We start from the raw sequence: 21,723 nt of genomic DNA on the forward strand, positions 1-21,723 counted from the left end.
CATAGATGGCCTCTTTGACCCCTCTTTCAAAACAGCGGTCCTCTCTGTCCAAAATGTAGACATAGAATGCAAATGACCAGCTGTCTGCAGGGGGTATATTCCATTCCCCACCATCCAGTCAGAGCTGGAGAAGTGTGATGACCCAGGGTGGGATACAAAAGCAACGAAGTCACAAAAACAGGTGAAGTCCCTTTAATTCCTTCAATTTGGCTTCAAAGGTCCAATTATCATTGCCTGGAGAAAAAACTCCCCCACAAACAGTTGCGAAAAAGGAAGAACTTCCGTTCAAACTCAAAATACATATAAATTATAAATAGAAAAAACAACACAAACCACACTGAAGCAATTAAGGAGACAAGGCAGGATAAGGGCTTGAAGACGTCTACAGATATTGAAATACACACACTGGGAAGGACACCAGAACTCAGATAAGAACTGAAAGACTACAATTATTTTATGCTTTGCTTCCAGCACTGGCCCATGCGCTGTTTGTCCTTTTAAACAGTCCTCACAGCTGCAGCCCATGAAAGGGATCAAGGCCCTTTCCTCCCCCATAGACCAAGCCATTCACGTTGCTCCCTTATCCGCTCCTCCCTGTGTGCCCTAGGATGAAGAGGGGATGGGTCTTCCTCTGAAAGGCCATCTGGCCTGTCCCTTCCCCAGTTTCCTCCACACCCTCCAGAGCCACACTCCCACTCCCTGTCAGCTGTTCCTCCTCTCCCTCAGAGTCAGATTCTAACAGGGGCATGACAAGAAGCTTCTTGGATGAGAAGCAAAAAGTCTTCAAAGAAAAACCAGAAACTCCAGTTGCTTCTTGGAAGAAAAAAAAAACACCTTTGAGTCTTGCCACATTTGTTAAGTGAATCACTGCAGTTGTTAAGTTACTAACACGGTTGTTAAGCGAACCTGGCTTCCCCATTGGCTTTGCTTGCCAGAAAGTCAGAATGTCAGGTTTCCAAGTGATTGAAATCCATTTAAAAAGAAAAGAACAAAGTCCATGTTCCGAAACTATTTCTTTTATCTAGGAAAGCATCAAATTGGCAAAGTCTGTTGTAATTCTGGATCTGACACAACCCAGAATTACACCACAAAATATTGGAAATTAGAAACAACCCCCAAAAGTCACATTCCCCAATGGAAGTGAATCAATGTTGCCTGGTCTCATCAATCTCCACCTCCAGGTCTCAGCAGGGTCAGCTTTTGTTCCCACAGGAAAGGAGAACCACCTAGCCTAAACAACTCTCTGTATCTCCACTCCTCCCACCTTAGAAATGTGGCAAGCCTCAAACCCTTCTCCCCATAACCAGCAAAGAGAAAGAAAGAAAAGGAATGTATAATAAGGCTAAATAAAATGGCTACGCATATGTCAATTTCGCGCTTGCCACAATGTCGATAGAGGACCCTAACTTTATTGACATTTTCAATGTACGCTAATGGGCATACATTAAATTAAAATTTCATAACCAGTTGCTAAATGTCTGGATTTTGACCACATTTTCCACGATGTTGGTGTGGAAAACGGTCATAAATCACCTTTTTCAGTGCCTTTGTAACTTGAAACGGTCACTAAATGAACTGTTGTAAGTCAAGAACTCCCTGTACAGTCCTGCATGGATAACCAGCTTTAGGATTGGGCCACCCTGTGTCTTTGCACAACATCCATACAGCTTGCGGATTTCACAGGCACCATATGTTAGTACTAGGTTGTATTAAACTGTTTGTCTTTGCCCAGATGTTCAAAAACTCTGGACACAGCAGTGGTGAAATTGCCCAAACCGCTTTACCGTTCACTCTCAGCCAGCCTTAAAAATTGTTCTAATAGGCTAGAAGCAGCTGTGTTATATTTTTGTACGAAAAAAAGGAAAAGAAAAAAAAAAACACCAAATAAAACAAAATCACGAAGTACATAGCTTGTTACTCACTCACAAAATGCATTTCAATGTCTTCTTGGGATATAATTTATACTTCATTACAACATTTGTATCAACCTGATTTTTTTTTTAAACAAGGTACTGCCAGGATGACACACTATTAAATTTACCCTCAAGCTGAACTTCAGCAGCCCATAAAATAAGGCAAATCAATTACACAAGAGTCTCTTCACAGATTTGCCCCACAAATCTTTTGTTTGATTCAGTCTGGTTCATATCTATCTAAATGTATAAGATTATACTGGAAAGCAAGTGTTTGTGGTTTTTGTTTCAGTTACATGCGTGCAAGGGTTATTTTTAAGCCATTTTTGGGGGGGGAACATTGAATTTCCTCAGATATATTTCAAGTATTCCTCTAAAAGCATCAGAATTGGCAAATAGGCAGAGATTTTTTTTAAAGAAAAACTGTTCTTTATGAGAAGTTACAAGGGGTTGGTGTGTCCTACCTAGATGAATCTCCAATTCACCTCAGGGAACCTAATTTGTTTTAAAAGAGGGCAAGGAAGCTCATGGAGAATAAAGTTGTCAATGTCTTTACCTATAGCAGTATGATACCTGTAAATTGTTTCTCACATTGTACATATATATATATTAATCCCTGTTCCAGGGGATGAAATAGAAGGATTGAGTAGCACTTGTGTTGTTTTGGGGCTTGTACAAAGGGCAAAAATATCCCAACATAGATCAACTCTTAATAACAGAATAACAAAATTGGAACGTGGCTAACCTTTTTGGGCTCCTGTGCCAAAAATTACACGTGCATGCGCGCACATGCGCTCATGTGCTAGTACCCAAAAGGCAAAGTGCGCCCCCCAGCCCACTGCACCTGTGTGCGCAATCCTCCCCCCCCCATGCCACCCCCTTACCTGCACTGCACCTCACAGCTGATTTTTTCCGGTATTACAGGAAGTGATGAAACGGGCCTATTATTCATCCTGAAAAGCCTTGCAAAGGCTTTTTTCAAGACTCTGGGAGGCCGAAAAAGGCCTCAAACCAGCCAAAAAATCAGCTGTGAGGTGCACGCATGCGTAGTGAGGTAAGTTTGTCTGCAGCTCACGTTCCGGCACAAATGGCTCTGCGTGCCACGTGTGGCATGCATGCCATAGGTTCGCCATCACGGCCCTATACCATTTCAGACAAATAGTTGTCCAATCTCTTCTTTAAAACTTTGTTGGATCATCCACAACTTCTGGAGGCAAGTTGTTCCACTGATTAATTATTCTAATTGTCAGGAAATTTCTCCTAGGTCACTTCTCTCCTGGGTTAGTTTCCAACCATTGTCTATGGAGATTCTCAGACACGTAAATCATAATTGTCCAAAAGGTGCTTTTTCCCTGAACTTCTTCAGCTGAAGAAGCTTCCTGAATGAGAAGCAAAATGTCTTCAGAGAAACCAGAAAGTTTAGTTGCCTCTGGAAAAAGCACCTTTGGGATTTCATCCATTGAAGTTTTTAAAAAGAGATTAGATAACCATTTATTTGAAATGGTATAAGGTTTCCTGCTAAGCAGGGGGTTGGACTAGAAGACCTCCAAGGTCCCTTCCAACTCTGTTATTCTATTCTACTCTACTCTACTCTATTCTACTATTGTCCTGCCTTCAGATGCTTTGGAGAATAACTTTGACTCCCTCTTCTTTGTGGCAACCTCTAAGATATTGGAACACTGCTATGATGTCTTTCTTTTCATTAAACTAGATCTTGATCTGATTCAGCATAGGTCTATCTCTTCAAAATGAAATCTAGTAAGGTTTCCTTGTGTTTTGCAATAACGTTTTACTCCCCATTGCTTCATCAAAGCCATCCTATGATTCTGTGGCATATATTATGTAAAGTTCTGTTGGAGGAATTATCCTTCTGGATTCAGTTCCAAGTGGGGGAAAAGTCACTGGAAACATGGAGGCTGTTTGGAAAGATGGTTTAATGGTGGATAGGACCACATGGCTTGGAACTCCAAAGTGAAAAGGATGATCAGATGCTTCAAGGTGAAGGAAAAGAGAAAAGGAGGGGCCAAGATGCTGAGAGACCCTTATATACCCTCTATTGGGCCCCATCTTAGTGTTTCCTGTTCCTGTGCAAGAAATGTATCCCATTGGCTGTCAGACTCCCAGGGGTGGGGGGTCTTAACTAACTTTATAGGCTTTGTCTGCACCACATGGCTTCACCTGAGTGTTGGCTGATACAATCTTCCCAGCCCAGGTGGTGAGATGGGTAGAGGCCTTTATTATGTAGAATACTCTGGCCTAGGACTTAATGGCCCATTAGCAAAGATGAGGTGGGGGGAGTGAGTTTCTGCCCCTCTGGTGAGTTTCGGCTTCCGAGTTTCTACTCTTTTTAAGGGAAATATTCTGCCTTTTTAATATTTCCCAGGACATTTCAATTTTCTAGGAGAGGGGTGGGTGCTAACTTCCTACAGTTCAGTAGCTAACCAGTTGATAGAGAACATTTGAAAATATGGTTGTGAAGTTGTTGCAATATATATTGTGATTAAATGATGAAGATACATTGAAGTAGGCCTCCGGTGACATAATAATGCCCTAGACCAGGGGTCCCCAACCACCGGTCTGCGGACCGGCCGGTCGCGGAACAAATCCTACCGGGCCGCTGAGTTTGGCGCCGCCATCTTGTTTTGATGAAAAAGTGCTTCCGATGAGCTTTTCGGCAGAAAGCTCACCGGAAGCACTTTTTCATTAAAACAAGATGGCGGCGCCATGCTCCGGTGAGCTTTTCTGGGTAGAAAGCCATTTCTACCCGGAAAAGCTCACGAAGCGATGCCGCCATCTTGTTTTGATGAAAAATGCTTCCGGTGAGCTTTCTACCCGAAAAGCTCATCGGAAGCACTTTTTCATCAAAACAAGATGGCGCGCCCAAGCTGATGCCGGTACCGGGCCGCGGCATAAGAAAGGTTGGAGACCACTGCCCTAGACTGATATCAGGATTCCCTCGCATTTATAGATAAGAATTGTTAAGAGTTTCACAGTTCTACATATAGTCGGCTACGACTAATGGATTAAAATCCACAGGGATTCCTTTATCTTTTACCTAGTTCTACATTCCATGCTACTTTATGAAGCCCATCAAGTATCAGCCTGAACTATGGACAGAATTTACCTTATTCATTTTCCCTAATTAAACTACTGGTTTATAAGTGAGAGGTTTACACCAGCACTGAGAATTAAAATGGACTGGGTAGAACTGAGGAAACAAAGAAGACTAAATTTAAGGAGAAGTGAGTACTGTAAATAAAAGTGAATTCTTAAGAAGAGAGCTGGAGATGGGAAAAGAAAAAAAATGTGAAAACCAAAACAAAAAACAAAAAAACCCCAGTGAAGGGTCAAGAGAGAAAGAAAAAAAGAAATACTGATGAGATTTTAAGCAGAGTCAGATCTGGAGAATTATATGTATATGTCCAAGAAGTCAACAGAAGCTGGGGTCAACTCTGCCAAGACTTCAGAATTTGTAGATTCTGTAAATACTTATTCTGAGTTTTTGCAGCGTTAATTCAGTGCCAGAAAAATAAACACAGATGGCTGATGCTTCATTTAACATTGTTATAAACATAATAAGTAGATTTTACAAACCAGTTGTAGATTTCTCCAACATGGAGCAAACTCAGACAGAAACATGTTCCAAGTAACTTCAGTAGCACACAGAAACAGACATCAGTTTCACTTTAGCTCAGCAGGCAAGCAGAAGAGAAAAGCAGTTTCATTTTCAACAGATAAGACTCAGAGCTCACATAGTCGCAGAGCTTAATAATAGAGCCACGCCTAGGCTACTTTTAGTTTCAGTTTCCAGCCTAGGCTAATTCTAGTTTCAGTTTCCAAAACAGTCCTCATTGGCTGACTTAGTTGCTATGCCTATTCATTGGCTGACCTTGTTACCGTGTTCTATTCCAGTTCATGAATATACTCTGACAATACTTAAGAAGGGGGTCTTGGATAGAAGGACTGGAGAGAAAGAGGCAAACACAGAATGCAGACTCCCCCAAAGAAATATTAACATACCAGTGTAGAAGCTTATAATAGTGTGGAGTGCAAATGGATAACTCGTGGCCTTTTAATTATTAGCAAGCTTACCTTTAGTCAATGACTGAACACTTGTTGGATACTGTAGCTAGAGTTTCACAAGTTCCTCACCCCCAAATACAGATGAGTGTATGTGTTAGGGGACACCAGAGGTGGTATTCAGCAAGTTCTGACCAGTTCTGGAGAACCAGTAGCAGAAATTTTGAGTAGTTTGGAATGCCACCTCTGACTGGCCCCACCTCATCTAGTCTCTGCCTCCTGAGTCCCAGCTGATCAGCTGGGTCTTGTTTTGTTCTCCTGCACAGGAAAATGGAGCTGGAAAGCAGGTTAGTGGGGTGGGGAGAGAAGGGAGATTTTGCAGTATCCTTCCCCTGCCATGCCCATCAAGCCATGCCACACCTACCAAGCCACACCCACAGAACCGATAGTAAAAAAAAAAAAATTTAAATCCCACCACTGGGGGACACCCAAGCTTAGCCAGGATCAGATTAAATAGTTTAAATGCTGGCTTAAAATTGTAAACACAAAGGTCCTTAGCATACAGACAGGAAAATGTGGCAATGCTCAACATTATCTTCATTTTATAATAAAGAAATAACATGACCTTATTGCTTTCTGGACAGTTTTAACAGTGGCATGATGTTTAGCAAAAGCATGGCAAAATCGTTTTCATTATTCCTGTCTTAACTGGAGTATCACGGAGGGAATTGTTCAAAAGAGGGCAACTTATTATTTTGCACAGAATTTTGGAAAGGGGTGTGTGTTGGTGGGTGCTTTAATTCCCGTATCCTCAAAGAAAGATTTTGCTTTATTAACACCAGCCACAATTTTTACTGGGGCTCCTTCTTCCCATGCCAAACTATGCATGTACTGGTTTGTCCATCCTTCCCCTCTCTCTATGCCCTCTTTTACTGAAGGAAAATTACCCACCAAGTCAGCAGGTTTGGAAACAGGAAATTCATTGTAATCATATCTCCAGCTGCAGCACCGCTCAGAGAAAGGAACCACAGAGTATATGAAAACCAAGGGGAATTAGTATGCTGTGCTAGTGTGTTGGTCTTCCAAAATTCAGATTAAAGAGGAAAGAGGCAAAAGCTGATTATAATTGACAGGAACAGAGGTGTATTTCTTATTAGTCCTTGGTTATTTGACTAGGCACTCAGAATTCAGTATTTGGATTTACTTGCTTGACAAAACAGATTGTCACATTCTTCAATCTTGCCCTGCGAGTTGTGCTGACGGCCTTATTTTTTCTGTTCTTGCTTTTCTGAGTTTTGCACGCCACATCTGGAAGCCCTTTAAGCAGGTCTTTTCGCCAGAATATGCATCACATTAATACACATTAACTCATTTCCCCTTTGTCTAAGAATGTAACCTCTTAGGAGCAGAGTTCCCATTCTGGTCTAGGAAGGGCAACTGACCATCCAGCCAAAGCTGAAGAGAGGTTAAATAGGCCTTAAGGATATTTTCTTTTTTTCTTCTTCTTTTGTTATTGAAACTGTCTTGGGAGAAATAAGGATCTTATTAACTGCGTATTTCAGGCTGGAAATCTTTTGTGAATTATTTAACATGGGTTAATTGTCATTCCAAAAGCTCCTTCAAACACAAGGGCACTTTGCAAATCAATACAAAAAAAAAAAAGAAAGAAAGATTTGCAATACAGGTAGTTCTCCACTTACAATAGTTCGTTTAATGACTGTTCAAAGTTACAGCAGCACTGAAAAAAGTGATTTATGACCATTTCCCCCACAGTTACAACCATAGCAGCATCCCCATGGTCACATGATCAAAATCCAGCCACTTAGCAAGTTACTCATATTTATAATGGTTGCGGTGTCCCAGGATCATATAATCCCCTTTTGCAACCTTCAGATTCTTTCCTCTGCTTAACCTATTTCTACCGCCCAGGACTCAGTGAAGCAAAATACTATCTCCGGCATGGACAAGAATGTTCTGTGGCAGCATTTATTTTATCCGTGCTAGAGGGAGAACATGGAGTGCTTCACTTATGCAACACCCCACAAAAACATCCAAACAATGACTCACTAAAGACCAAACGAGACATTCCATCTCAACTGAATGGTTTAGCCTTCCGCTTTGAAGCCTTGGAGGCCTAGAAGCATTGCCCAAGCAAGTTCCAGTCATTAAAAGAGCTAGACGTTTTGCCATCTCCAAAACACATGGACAGGAGCTTTGGGTGCGTCACTGCTCTGATTCATTCCAACTTGCCTGGGATGTCTTAAGTTTTCAGAGAGACAGGGCCGTGGTGTTTTGTGCACTTTTCATTACTCTGGGGTCAAAATGGAAGTGAGTCACAATCCTATCGATTTTTCTCTTCACTTAATTTCTAGAGAATATAGCAGTTACATACATATCTCCCTCTCTCTTCCTCCCTCCCTCCCTCTCTCTCTCTCTCTCTCTCTCACACACACACACACACACACACACACGCACTTCCTTTTTTGTGACATGGGAGAGAGGGCTGCAGGCAACATTTGTCTGCTTTGTTACCTTTTCAAAATTGGTTAAAAAATCAGAGGACATTTAGAAATGAAGGGTGGGTGCACTTAATGGCTTTGTGTTGTTTACATTTTACTGTCGAGTTTTATTTTATTTTTTTCTGTCTTCCTGTTGTAAGCAAGGAGTCTGGAATAGTCTGGTGACATACTAGTCTAATAAATGCAGTTGTTTCTTCTCCTCACTCTTTAAGATGAAGCCCCCATACCAGTGGTGGGATTCAACCGGTTCATACCACTTCGGTGAAAACGGTTGTTAAATTTCTGGCTGGCCCCTCCCCGCCCCACACTGCCCCTTCCAGGAGTCCCAACGTGCCCCGTTTTGGCTCCCAGGTAAGAGCAGGGATGCCTACTTGGCCCAAAACGGGGCATGGGAAGTGCGACGTGGCTCCCCATGGCCTGTTTTTGCTCTCCGGGGGCTGCAGGGAGCCCAACTAGGCCCAAAACAGTGCACAGGCCCGTTTTTGCTTCCAGAGAGCTTCAGGGAAGCCTACTAGGCCCAAAATGGGGCATGGGGGGTGATGCAGCCCCCCATGGCCCGTTTTTGCTCCCGGAGGGTGCAGGAGGCCGAGTGCTGCCTGTTACACCCCTGGCCACGCCCACTATGGCCACACCCACCCAGCCGGTCATCAGGACAGAGAACTGGTGGTTAAATTATTTGAATCCCACCACTGCCCCATACTCAAAAGTCCCAACACTCCAAAGACCCATTTAGTATCTTGTAAAATGGTTAGGATTGTCTCTCTCTCCAATTTTTAATAAATTGTAACGATTGTTTAGAAAATACAATAAAATGCTGGAAGTCAGGACATCTCTCGTGATTAGACACAACCTTGTGACCTCCTACTACCAATAATAGCTATCAATAATAGTGAAATCCTGACAACATTGGATCACGACTCTGGTAAATCTGGTGCATATACGACTGTATGAAAAGTGGAATTCAGAATGCTGAAAACCCCACACAGATGGTAAACGAATAAAATGAGAGCCATGCAAAACAAGAGCCAACAGGCACCTGCTTTTCACATTAGAAGCCAGCTAGCTATTATACAAACATTATACACTTATATTCTGCCAGCAGGTGCATATTTGTTCTTCTCAAGGGCCTAATCTACAGTACTACAAAAATCCTGCAGAAGAACAGAGCAAAAATCTGTTGCCTTAAAAAAAAAAAAAACAGTGTTTTCATTTTTAAATTATTCCAATTTAAAGACAAAGCTCTGAGTCTTGTTGCTTTAAAAAGATAAAAATAGAAATTGCAACAGGGACGGTTGATCAGTTAGGTCAGGGGTGGGCAAACTACGGCCCGCGGGCCACATCCGGCCCGTTGGTCTTTTTAATCCGGCCCGCCGAAGATTGGTACAGAATTATGGTTTGATGTGAATGATTGAATGATTGCATTCATTTGATTTTGACTTGTAATGACAGGCATTTTGACACCAGGTGGCAGCCCGTCTGTCAAATTTTAAAAGTCAATGAGGCCCCCCCTCCCGAGCCAAAAAGTTTGCCCACCCCTGAGCTAGGTTGATAATGCAACACTGCAAGCTTTTGCGTACACAGAATCCTGAGTTACAGGTAATCTTTGGTTTGTATTTGGTTGCTTAGTGACCCTTTGAAATTACAAACATTTCCCCCCCTGCCCCAAAGGTATTTATGACCTGGATACAAAGCTCTGAGAGCTGGATCCCCTTGCGCTGAGGTGATTACATTTTGAACATTCAGCAAATGGCCCATATTTACGGCTGTTTGCAGCATCCTACAGTCATGTGACTGCAACTTTATTTTTTTTTTAATTTTTGCTGGAAACTGGTGTTTACTTCCAGTTTCTGGCAAAAAGAGCCTATTGCAGGGATTGGGTTCACTTAATGACTGCCACAAAAAAATGGGCAGGGGTGGGGTTCAATTTTTTTAACAACTGGTTCTGTGGGTGTGGCTAGATGGGCATGGCCATGTGACTGGGTGGGCATGGCTTCTTCTTTTTTTTTTGAAGCACCCTCCCCTCCATTATTTTGGCATCCTGGGCCTCAGGGAAGCCTCCTAGTGGGGCCTTTTTCTCCCGGGAAGCTTTCCTGGGGCTCCATTTGTGGGCCTCCCAGTCCTCAAGGAAGCCTCCTGGGTGAAGCAATAAGACAGTGAGGGGGGGGGTCCCACACAGCTGATCATCAGAAGAGCTGATCGTCGGGAGGGGGAAAGGAGTGACTGGGTGGGGGAGAACGCAGTTAGCGATGTCGCACATGCACGATAAGGACTGACTGGGTGGGGAAGGGAGGGGTGAGCAGAGAGGGGTGGGGCCAGCAAGGCGCACAATTTGCCAGTTCTCCAAACTGCACAGAATCATAACAACCGGTTTCTGTAGAACCGGTGCGAACCGGTAGAATCCCACCCCCTGGAAATGGGTCAGTCACTTGGATGCTACATCTTACAACCATCATAATGTACAACAGAAATTCCAGGATTCGTTAACTGTCATTAAATCGAGGATTAGCCGTGAGGCTATAAACAGCTCTACTAAACGTATCGTAATCTGAACGGCATCCAGGTGGATAATTTGAAGCCTGCTATGGCTAAGGAGCAAAATAAGAAGAATGTAAGTAATGAACATTTATAACTTTAAGGTAGAAATATGACTTAAATGGAATGCTTTCTTGTAGGTCTTTGTACAGCTGCAAAGAAATTGTGTTGCGAAGAAATACAGCAGGAAGCCTTGGCTTCAGTATAGTGGGAGGCTATGAAGAAAACAGTGGAAACAAGCCGTTCTTTATCAAATCCATTGTGGAAGGGACTCCAGCATATAATGATGGAAGAATCCGGTAATAAAAACATACTTCTTAAAGGCAAATTGTCTTATAACTGAGGTTGTCTTTGATCGAATGAGACCCATGAAGCATCTTGCTCCATACTGTCTATGTTGAAAATCCTTTTTTCCAGGATTGTTAACAAAATGTTCCCCATTTTTACTTGTGGACTATAAGGACTGGATCTAGGCCCTATTGTTTTCCAAGGATCCTTCCCTTCATATCTGAACCATTTCTAAGAAGGGACTAGTGATGGCTAACCTTTCCATCCTTGTGTGTCAAAAGTGCGGGTGCACACGCGCGTGCCAACACCCATAAGGCAATGCATATGGGGAGCCCCACACCCCTGCGCATGCGTGTACAACCCCCCACGTGCACCGTGCATTTCTGTGCATGTGCGTGACCAGGGGTGGAATTCTACCGGTTCTCACCTATTCGCTAGAACCGGTTGTAAACATTCTAAGCAGTTCTGAGAACTGGTTGTTAGAAGAAATTACTGGCCTAATCCTGTAAGGAAGGCAGGAAGGAAACATTCTGGTGTTGCTTACAGAAGCTGCCTCTCCATTGACCCTTATTACATTATTGGCAGGACTAGACTTCCTGTCTCAGGAACATCTCTGGAGTTTTTTCCTCTCCTTTGCTGGTACTTTAAATGGAGTGACCATTTAAAGTTACAATGTCACTGAAAAAAGTGACTTATGACCGTTTTCCACACTTATGACTGTTGCAGCATCCTCAGTCATGAGAGGCCAGGTGAGGAGATGCGTGCCTCGATGTGAATGATGTTAGGTTGGCCACGCCCAGCCAATAACATGACCACCAAGCCATGTCCACCCAGTCACATGACCACCAAGCCACGCCCACTACCTAAGCCATGCCCACAGAACCAGTTGTTAAAAAATTTGAATCCCACCCCTGCGCGTGACCCCCTCTGCACGCCCTGCGCTTTCTGCGCATGCACGTAAGTCTCTCACGGCCCGCGCACCCCACACATGCACAGCAGCTACCTGACAATCAGCTGGTGGGTGGGTGGCGGGCATGCATGCGCAGTGGATCTGTTCCGGGGCAACAGCTCACGTGCCAGTGAAGATGGCTCTGTATGTCACTTCCGGCATGCGTGCCATAGGTTCGCCATCATGGGACTAGTCTATGAACTTGTTTGATTCGTTGCAAAATTTGTGATCTGATGTAAAGCTACCTATGCCAACTGCTTTCTTCTTTGATTATAAAAGTAATTGTTCTCACACAATCTAAAATGAATCTGAATAAGGATCCTATTTTCTTCTTAATACCACTTATCTTTGCAAATGTTTAGTGTTCTGTTCCAAACAAGGAATGGATGGAAACTGTATCTCCTACTCTAAAGAGAATCACTGCTGTTTCTTTTATCTAGGCTACAGATATAGGCACAAGAAAATTGAACATTGATTTTAGTATAAAAGGAGTTAATATTTTATACAGAGCAATTGCATTTTTTAAATAACAATTTACTATAATTCATCCTGTTTACCTGAACCTTTGTTTCCTGGGAAACATAATTGTGCTAAACCAGGCAACTGATACAATTGGCAATGAGGCACAGAGTGAGAATACAGCCACCTGGGAGCAAAGTCCTTGATTTACAAGTTCCTTTAGTGACTGTTCAAAGTTATAATGGCATTGAAAAAAGTGACTTACGACATTTTTTTCAGTTACAACCATTGCAGCCTCCCCATGCTCACATGATCAAAACTCAGCCACTTGGCAACTGACTCATATTTATGATGGTTGCAGTGAACTGGGATTATGTGATCACCTTCTGCAAACTTTTGACAACCAAAGTGTCATGCCCTTGGTAGAGTTGGATTCTGAGGGAGAGGAGAAACAGCAGACAGGGAGTGGAGGTGTAGCTCCAGCGGTTGTGGAGGAGGCTGGGGAAGGGCAGAGGCCATCCTAGGACATGCAGGGAGGAACGGAGAAGGAAACAACTTGGCTTACGAGAGAGGAAGCGGCCATGATCCCCCTCATTGGTTGCAGCTGGGGAGAATAGTATATAAGAGAGATGGTTAAAACACAGCGTTGCCAGAAGCAAAGCGTGTTTTATTTTGGGCTGAAGGTATCTTGATTGGCGTCCTTCCAACAGACTGTGCCTTGTTATCTCCTTGAAGTTGGTAATTACTTCTCTTGTCCCATTGTGCAAATTTCTTCATTGTAGTTTGTTTTTTTTATTTCACCTCTATCTGCTCATTAATTTCGGACTGTATTGCTTTCTTTGGAAGACTATTTTTGAGTAAGTTTTATCTCCAACTGAGAATTATTGAACAGTGGGGCCAAGTTGGAGGCATTAAAGGACATTTATTTACATTTTGGATTTTGTTACGTTTATGTTACACTCCGAGTCATCACAAAAAGTCAAGACTCACTTTACAACTGTATTACTAATTTAACAGCTCCAATGATTCACTTAACGACTGTGTCAAAAAAGGTCATCCATAAGCCAAGTTAAGCTATGAGAACTGTGATATGGTCTGAAGTGCGTTATGCAATTTTGATACAAACTTTACCTAGCTGTCGGACAGGTTGTTCTATAATTGTTGTGAACTGCCAAGAATCTGAAGGTGTAGCAGTTTATAAATGAAATAAATGTGTGACCTAATTTTGCACCTAGTTCAGGCATATCTTCACAATTGACCTCACTTGGGTGAAGTAGGCCAAGCAATCTTAATATCCTCAAAGAGCAAAATATCATATGGCCACAAGTGCTTCCAATTATATGAAATGAAAGTGACTGACCACACTCCCCAAGGAATAAGATTATGCATCAAAATAGGGTCAATTTTATACCATGCAATAAAAGAACATCTGAAGTGATTCTTAAGTTGGGTTTTGTGACGCAAATCTGAGGTGATCTGGTTTGATTAAATACTCTAAGGAAAGCTCCTTAATAAACATGAGAACTTTGGCAATTCCAAACACCACAGATTTGCAAAATAATCACCCCAAAGGTGCTTTTTGCAAGAGTCAACTAGACTTTCCATTTTTTCTTTGAAGACATATTTTGCTGGTTAGATAGGAAAATGAAATATATTAATATAAATATAATACAACAGTAAATATAATACAATAGTAATGATTATATGAAGAAATTATAATATGAACTTGAACTTGTAAAAATTGAAGTGGGCTTGAAAGAATAATGTGAATTTAATGGTAATATGACATGGAAAGTTGAATATGAATATAAATTTACATTTACGAGGGAAAGACTATTGATAATGTGCACAAGAAATATGTACCAACTGACACACTGTACAATTGAAAGGTTTTGTTGTTTTGTGTTTGTATTGGTTTGTTAAAAAAAAAAAAAATGAAAAACAAAAAAGAATACGTTTTGCTTCTCATCCAAAGCTCTCAAAGAAAAACCAGAAAGCCCAATTTTCTCTTGCAAAAATCAACCATCACTGAGAAGCTCCATAGACATTTGCAAAATAAAGAAAAACTGTCTTGGAATTGCAGATGAGCCTAACTTAAGTTTTATTTGTTCCTCCCATTCCAGGTGCGGTGACATCCTCCTTGCAGTGAACGGCAGGAATATCTCAGGAATGGTGCATGCCTCTTTGGCAAGGATGCTAAAAGAACTGAAGGGGAAACTTACTCTCACTATTGTATCCTGGCCCGGTACCTTTTTATAAAGATGTGTTTCAACTGGAAACAAACGGATTCCTATGTACTTTTTTTTTTGGTAGCAAAGTGTAAATGTGCATTATATAAGTAGAAGAGTCTTAAAATGCTCCATAGTACATGTTTTGGGGGAAAAAACTCATGTTCTCTTAAAAACTATGGAAAGCTACTGGTGTAAATCAAAGCACACAACGTAGATAGGTATATATCTATGTTTCACCTGCTCTTTAGATAAAGAAGGAAACAACTTTACCTAATTTGAAAGTGATTTCAGAAACATCGAAATAATAAAATGCTTTTCTAATGATTATCCTGACAGCATCTATGAAAGATGTGAGAAGGCTGGCTGATGAATCTATTAATTTTCCTTTTTGTGCTCAGAAAAAGCAGTCTTTTTTTAAGACAATTTTTTTTCCTAATATATTATAATTGTGTTTTATTTCTACTATTTAATTAATTGTAATTTGTAAAGCCAGATTAATTTAATTAAAAAAAGGACAAAAATACTCAATTTTGCATGAAACTTTCTGATTCATGAAATCAAACCATTTCATTCTGTTTTACTTAGTTTTTATCCTTCCATTCTGGGTTGGGCTCTTCTAAACCAGCATCCTAATGGCGCAGTGTAAGGAGCAGTGTAAGTAAAGAATAAAACCAGAAACTGCTTTATAGAAATCTACAAAAAGGCCCATATGTTCAAATACAGGAGATATTACACCTGGGTACTATTGACACATTATGGATTTCTAGCCAAGATATGCTAACTTTTTTATTTAAAAATATACAGATTTACTTATCTAAAGCAGGGGTCCCCAACCACCGGTCCTCGGACCGGTCCCGGTCCGCGGAACAACTCCTACCGGGCCGCTGGCTTGCTGGGCACCGCCATCTTTTTTTCATGAAAAAGTGCTTCCGGTGAGCTTTTCCGGGTAGAAAGCTCACCGGAAGCACGTTTTCATCAAAAAAAGATGGCGGCGCCAGCGCTTCCGGGGAGCTTTTCCGGGTAGAAAGCTCACCGGAAGCACTTTTTCATCAAAAAAAGATGGCGGCGCCCAGCTGATGCTGGTACCGGGCCGCGGCGTCAAAAAGGTTGGGGATCACTGCTCTAAAGGACTAAACGAAACACTGGTTCATCCTTCAGAAAACAATCTATTGAGTGCCCGGAAGAACAGCCATGTGTGAAATATTTATTTGAACGTGAGAAGCCTCTGTATTAATTCTGCATTTTCCATTTCGATGAATCTTGGATTAAATGCAAGGAATTTCAGTAACCAAACACAACTTTTTGGTGACGTCTTCACTGTTCCAATGGCATAAAGAAGACAAAACAGTCTTGCTTTTAACATGAAAAAATTCACTCTTTTATTTTCAAAAACCCAAATTAAACGTATGCTTTTCTACTAACAGAACAAGATTAAGAGCAACATCTTAAGACCCAGAAAAATAATTAGATTTAGAGCAATCTATTTCTGGCATTAATATAAGCAAGTAGGCAACAATATCACATGCCTATTCTGCAGGGGCAGCTTCAGTGTTTTCTTGTTCAGAGACTGGTTCACCGCCACCCATTTCTTTCCCTTCTTTGCTCTTTTTTGACTTTTTATGTTTATGCCTCCTGTGGCTCTCTCCTTCTTCACTATCATGGCGACGCCGGCTGTTGCTAGGGAGAGAAAAGAGGGGAGAGGAGAAAAGGACAAAAAGATTTAATGGAGCCTCTGACTGAGTGCCACCAGCCTGCTTCTCAAGCTCTTCTTCGTGTTATAAAACCAATTATTTGGCCTATGCAATGTTGTCATCGAATGAGCCTCCCTCATCATTAAATCAAAACCAGAAAAAGGGGCTGAAGAAAAACTCTGATATTAAGCTTCTCTTGAGATTTTCATCTGCCGTTGTTTATTTTGACTATACTTGTATCAATGACTATCCTTAAAATTAAAATACATGTCCCCCAATGAAGAGGCCAGAATTTTTCTGCAAAGAAGTTGCAGCTTTCACAGGATTTCCATTCATAAAGATAGTAGGCCTAAAATCATGTCATCCAGTCATACTCCTGAGAAATTCTTAGGATTTTTATTTTTCATTTTTGGCTATAAACTACAGGTCTGTGATGGCAAACCTATGCACAGGTGGCACGCAGAGCCATTTGTGCCAGCACACGAGCTGCAGGCAAACTTACCTCACTGGGCATGCATGCGCCTCACAGCTGATTTTTGGCCGGTTTGAGGCCTTTTTCAGCCTCCTAAAGGCTTGAGGAAGGCTACTGCAGGCCAAAAACTAGGCCTGTTTCGCCATTTCCTGTTTTTCAGAAAATACCGGAAGTGACAAAACGGGCCTAGTTTTTGGCCTGCAGTAGCCTTCCTCAAGCCTTTGGGAGGCCTAAAAAGGCCTCAAACCGGCCAAAAATCAGCTGTGAGGTGCAGTGCAGGTAAGGGGGCGGCAGGGGATGGGTGGGATTGCGCACGCATGCGTAGAGGGCATGGGGGGCGTGCATTGCCTTCTGGGTGCTGGCACGCAAGTGCAAGCGCGCGCACAATTTTTGGCACAGGGGTCCAAAAAGGTTAGCCACCACTGCTATAGTCCTCAATTCACAACAGTCTATTTAGCGACCATTCGAAGTTGCAACGACAGTGAAAATAGTGACTTATGATCATTTTTCAGACTTATGACCGTTGCAGCATCCTGATAGTTATGTGATCAAAATTTGGATGTTTGGCAATTGACTCATACTTATGACGGTTGCAGTGTCCCATGGTCATGGGATCCCCTTTTGCGACGTGCAAGCAAAGTCAATGGGAAAGGGCAGATTCACTTAACAACCGGGTTGCTAACTTTAACAGTGATTCACTTAACAAACTTGGCAAGAAAGGTTGTAAAACTCTCATAACAAATGTTGCAGTTAGCAACATACATTTTGGGGTCGGTTGTGGTCGTAACTGGAGGATTCCCTAGACTCACTTTCACATACACAACAGGGCCACAAAACATGTTGATTAATCCAGTGAGGATTTTCAACAAATGTCTCGCTTAGCAACAGAAACGCTGGGGCTCAATTGTGGTGATAGGTCGAGAACTACCTGTATTAGCAAAGGGGGGCAAGCAAGTGGAAATGTTTCACTTGGCAAATAAGCAAAGGACACGAAGAAGACAGCTGCTCTATTGGTCAGTCTCTCCTCAGAGACAAGGTAAAGGGATTGGGGCCTGATTTTGAAATGAACCACAAATGGACGCTTCTGCAAAGAGCAGCCAAACACTCCCTCTCCCCCAAGGACAGTGGGTCCCACCACTGCCCAGGGATCAGATAACAGATAATCAGAGTTGGAAGGGACCTTATAGGTCATCTAGTCCACCCACCCAAGTGGGAGACTCTACACCATTTCTGACAGATGGCAGTCCAATCTCTTCTTGAAAGTCTCAAGTGATTGATTGTTCTGTCAGAAAATTTCTCCTTATTTCCAGGTTAAATCTCTCCTTGTTCAGTTTCCATCCATTTTTCCTTGTCTGGTCTTCAGGTGCTTTAGAAAATAGCTTGACCCCCTTCCTCCTCTCTGTGGCAGCCCCTCAAATATTGGAAGACTGCTATCCTGTCTCCCCTGGTCCTTCTCTTTACTAGACTAGCCATGCTCAGTTCCTGCAACCATTATTCCTATGTTTTAGTCTCCAGTCCCCTCCTAATCATCCTGGTTGCTCTTCTCTCTACTTTTTCTAGAGTCTTCAACATCTTTTTTTATAATGTGACCAAAACTGGATGCAGTACTCTAGGTGTGGTCTTACTAAGGCTTTATAGAGTGGTATTAGTACCTCCCTTGATCTTGATTGTATCCCTCTGTTAATGCAATTTAGGATTGCATTAGCTTTTTCAGCTGCTGCTGCACACTGCTGGCTCCTATTTAGCTGGTTGTCCACTAAGACTCCAAGATCCCTCTCACAGTTACTGCTATTGAGCCTGCTTTCACCCAGTCTATATGTGAACTTTTGGTTTTTCCTGCCCAACTTTACTTTTCTCTACATTGAATTTCATTTTGTTAGATACAACCCAATGTTCTCGTCTGTCAAGATCCATCTGCATCTTGAGCCTATCTTCTTGGGTGTTAGCTATTCCTGCCAGCTTAGTATCATCTGCAAATTGGGTAAGTTCCCCTTCTATTCCCTCATCTAAGATCTTGCCTGCTCTAAGCAGCCCACCGAGACAAATGAACGGAACCTTTCATTACGAAGTTCCCATGTTCAAACTAAAAAAAGGATTCTGAGTTTATCACCTACGGCAGTGATGGCTAACCTTTTTGGCACTAAGTGCCCAAAGCATGCACGCAAATGCAATACGTGTGGTTCCCCCTGAACGTATGCACCCTGCTCCCCGCGCAGCTGTGGCAGAGACCCAACGATCAGTTGGCCGGTGGGAGGCACGTATGCACATGTGTGGCGGAGCTGAGCTGGGGCAACGGCTCACATGCCCAGAGAGAAGGCTCTGCGTGCTACCTCTGGCACGTGTGCCATAGGTTCGCCACCACGGACCTACGTTCAGATCTCTTTGATTGGGGGGAAAAAACACAATTTACTAACTTTGGGCTTCATTTTCACTAGGAAATAAAAAGGAGGAGAGGGAGGGAGGTATTGCCGGATAGCCAACATTTTTATTTTAAGCACCACCCATAAAACCACCATTTGAGAGCTTAGCAAGGAACTGACCTCCGTGACGATTTGTGTCTCGTCTCTTCTTTCTCGCGGTGTCTCCTTTCTCGGTGCCGCTCTTCTTTCTCTCGACTTGTCCTATGTCGTTCGTAGCCTCTCTCTGCATATTCTCTGTACCTGTATCTCTGCTCCTCATCACTAAGAAGAAAAAAACATTCCTCCAGTGCACGTCAAACTAAAGGGAGCAACCCTTGGCTTCTCCCATACACACCTAAAGCACAGAGAGATTATTGGTTGGGAAACTTTTGCCCGCTTTCTATGTTCCACGAAGAATAATTCTGAAAGGCTGATTCGGGCAGGAACGTGTAATGTAAGGGAACAAACATGAGGTATCAGCTGGCACTACCTTTTATTGAAATTCACAAAACGTTTGGATGTTTTGGCCTTCAGAAGGCAGAATAAAAGTGTTCTGACCAAGCTCCCAAGCGTGACAAACCCTCTGTAGTTAAATAAATGTTCCCTTTATTAGGAGCACCAGCAACCTCAGCAAAGTCTCCCTCTCCTCTCTCTCACAGCAGGCTAGCAAGTCTGTCTGGCAGGGCCACATCTATTCATCTCTGCCCCCTGACTTTTATCCCCAGAGCCAGGGTGGGGCGTCGCTAGCAGCGGTGGCTCTTCGGTCCCAAGGATCAGCCCATAGATTTCCATTGCTCTCCTCTCCTCTGCTTTCTGCGCCTCAGGCACTGGACTCAGCAGTTCCTCCTTTTCCTTATCAGCCACTCCAGACCTGGGGGCTGTCAACTCTCCATCTGATGGATGGCCCAGGCTCCGCCTGCCTCTCTGCCAGCTCCATTTCCTCTTCCCCCTCAGAGCTCTCAGATTGCCTTGATGCTGACTGACTCTCAAGCCGCCGCCTCATCTGATTTGGCTGCTGGAGGGGCTGTCTGCCGACAGGCCGCAACACAAAGAAAAGCTTCTTGGATCTTTCAAGACATGGCACTCTCCCAAAGTTAAAGCTAAGGCAGACACCACAAAGTGGGCTTTGGGCTTGTCCGGGTTCAAAAGTTAAGGAGAAACAGGTGGACTGGTAGATAGACAAGAGAAAATCCCAAGTTGCAGATTATTCCGGATAGCTGGGGGAAAAGTAGACCACAATACAGCTGTGAGACCTGCCTCAAATTTAAGCCTCTAAATAGAAACGATCCTTGGCTCCATTTGTTGAGAAAGGTATTTTTCCCCAGCCAGGTAACCTTGAAGCAGCATCTCAAGGAGATACAGCAGTTACTTTCATTTCCCCCCCAAGCATTCCCCCTCCCATTCACTTTCCCCATTTCTGCATGGTAGTGAAGCACAGAAGCATAAGGTGGCAGTTGACATCAGCAATGGCACACCACTTTAGTAGTCCTACCAAAAAAATCACACCATGAGTCCACAAAGTCTCCCCAGGTGAACCTGACCTTTTACCAGAGCATAATGCCAATACCTGCTTACAGGGCATGTCACTCGTGGAAGGACAACATATTGTTCTGTTTAATCTTAGACACAATTTCACAAGGTACTGAAAAAGTGTTAAAAGGCTCATTACTTGTTCCAGGATATTATATGTGAATGATCTATGACTCCCAAGCTTCCCACTTTCTCTTATTATTCCACAAATGATGGTTTTATTAGGCTAAGGGCTCTCTGGCTTTTCACACTGTCATGTGACAGTAGTTTTGCTATCGATGTCAGATAATTTAGTCACATTAAAAAGAAAGAAAGAAGAAAAATGTTCTCTTCCCTCCTTTTTGGTTAAGTCTGCAAGCAGCACATCATCTTCCCTAGGCCTGGAAGTCATTAAGATTCATTTCAGCACCCCTGAATGAGCAGATCGTTTTTGTGCTTTCAATCAAGGTGCCTAAGGAACAGATGTTAAATTGATCTTAATGCCTAAGACACTGACCCTGTAATTTATAACACAAAACATACAAAATAGAGAACATTAGTACTAAGCCTCTATAAGAACAAACATGGACATATATTTTAAACTCAACGCTGAATGCATGTAGCCTTTTGAAGCTGAAAAAGAAGAGAATTATTTAAAATAGCACAAATCTCTTTATAAATGAGAAAAAAAATAGATCTTGGTATATGAGCAGTTGGAAGAGGTAATTCCATCCATTCTGT

The 21,723-nt window shown here is 42.5% G+C and overlaps 2 protein-coding genes across 50 annotated transcripts in view; one reads left to right on the forward strand and one right to left on the reverse strand.

Moving 5' to 3' along the window:
• Window positions 1-15,432, forward strand: part of LNX1 (ligand of numb-protein X 1) — a 163,418-nt gene extending 147,986 nt beyond the window's left edge. For all 10 annotated transcript variants that reach the window (XM_087963521.1, XM_087963517.1, XM_087963520.1 and 7 more), the window contains 2 exons: window positions 11,125-11,283; window positions 14,804-15,432. In XM_087963521.1, coding sequence (XP_087819647.1) covers window positions 11,125-11,283; window positions 14,804-14,939 — 295 coding nt within the window. In that variant the 3' untranslated portion in view covers window positions 14,940-15,432. The remainder of the gene's footprint in view (window positions 1-11,124; window positions 11,284-14,803) is intronic.
• An 833-nt stretch (window positions 15,433-16,265) lies between these two features.
• Window positions 16,266-21,723, reverse strand: part of FIP1L1 (factor interacting with PAPOLA and CPSF1) — a 39,722-nt gene continuing 34,264 nt past the window's right edge. For all 40 annotated transcript variants that reach the window (XM_087963559.1, XM_026683903.2, XM_087963558.1 and 37 more), the window contains 2 exons: window positions 19,615-19,755; window positions 16,266-16,588 (listed from right to left, as the gene is read on the reverse strand). In XM_087963559.1, coding sequence (XP_087819685.1) covers window positions 16,438-16,588; window positions 19,615-19,755 — 292 coding nt within the window. In that variant the 3' untranslated portion in view covers window positions 16,266-16,437. The remainder of the gene's footprint in view (window positions 16,589-19,614; window positions 19,756-21,723) is intronic.

Source organism: Notechis scutatus, chromosome 4 (genome assembly GCF_049901735.1).
Source record: "Notechis scutatus isolate UNSWTSFEM ecotype Mainland chromosome 4, rNotScu1.2, whole genome shotgun sequence".
Lineage (NCBI taxonomy): Eukaryota > Metazoa > Chordata > Lepidosauria > Squamata > Elapidae > Notechis > Notechis scutatus.